Source organism: Dendroctonus ponderosae, unplaced genomic scaffold, assembly GCF_020466585.1.
Source record: "Dendroctonus ponderosae isolate FM_Combo_2020 unplaced genomic scaffold, Dpon_F_20191213v2 Dpon_F_20191213_1, whole genome shotgun sequence".
Taxonomy (NCBI): Eukaryota; Metazoa; Arthropoda; class Insecta; order Coleoptera; family Curculionidae; genus Dendroctonus; species Dendroctonus ponderosae.
In genome coordinates, this window is record NW_026017110.1 from 27,143,252 (window position 1) to 27,143,629 (window position 378).

A 378-nucleotide genomic window follows, 5' to 3' on the forward strand; every position below is an offset into this window, starting at 1 on the left:
AAAAAACATCTTTCAACACTGAAATAATATTTTCACTACTTAAATCTCTATGTAGATTTACTAACTCAAAAAACTTTGAGTAGTAATCAACTACTAACAAATACTGTTCACCGTAAAGATGAAACAGGTCACAAGCGACCTTATGCCAGGGCCTTTTTACAATCTCATGAGGAATCATGGGTTCTCTTGTTTGTGTGTTTTGGTAAGTCTGACACGTGTTACACACCATTACCATGTCCTGAATTTGCTTATTCATACCCGGCCAATAAAACGATAAATTTGCTCTTTCTATCGTTTTTCTGATACCTAGATGACTGTTAGAATGTAGTTTTGATAGGATTTCTTTCCTTAAACTTTCTGGGATTATCAATCTGGTAT

At 34.1% G+C, this 378-nt stretch overlaps 2 protein-coding genes across 2 annotated transcripts in view; both read right to left on the reverse strand.

The window, feature by feature from the left end:
• The window catches only part of LOC109546288 (uncharacterized protein K02A2.6), a 1,084-nt gene extending 828 nt beyond the window's left edge, over positions 1-256 (reverse strand). Inside the window, exon 1 of the mRNA XM_048661305.1 lies at positions 62-256. Within this exon, the coding sequence (XP_048517262.1) occupies positions 62-256 (195 nt within the window). The remainder of the gene's footprint in view (positions 1-61) is intronic.
• The window catches only part of LOC109546287 (retrovirus-related Pol polyprotein from transposon opus), a gene marked incomplete in the record, with an annotated part of 3,548 nt that overhangs the window by 224 nt on the left and 2,946 nt on the right, over positions 1-378 (reverse strand). The window contains 1 exon segment of the mRNA XM_048670174.1: positions 1-378. This exon segment is cut by the window's left edge and continues 224 nt beyond it.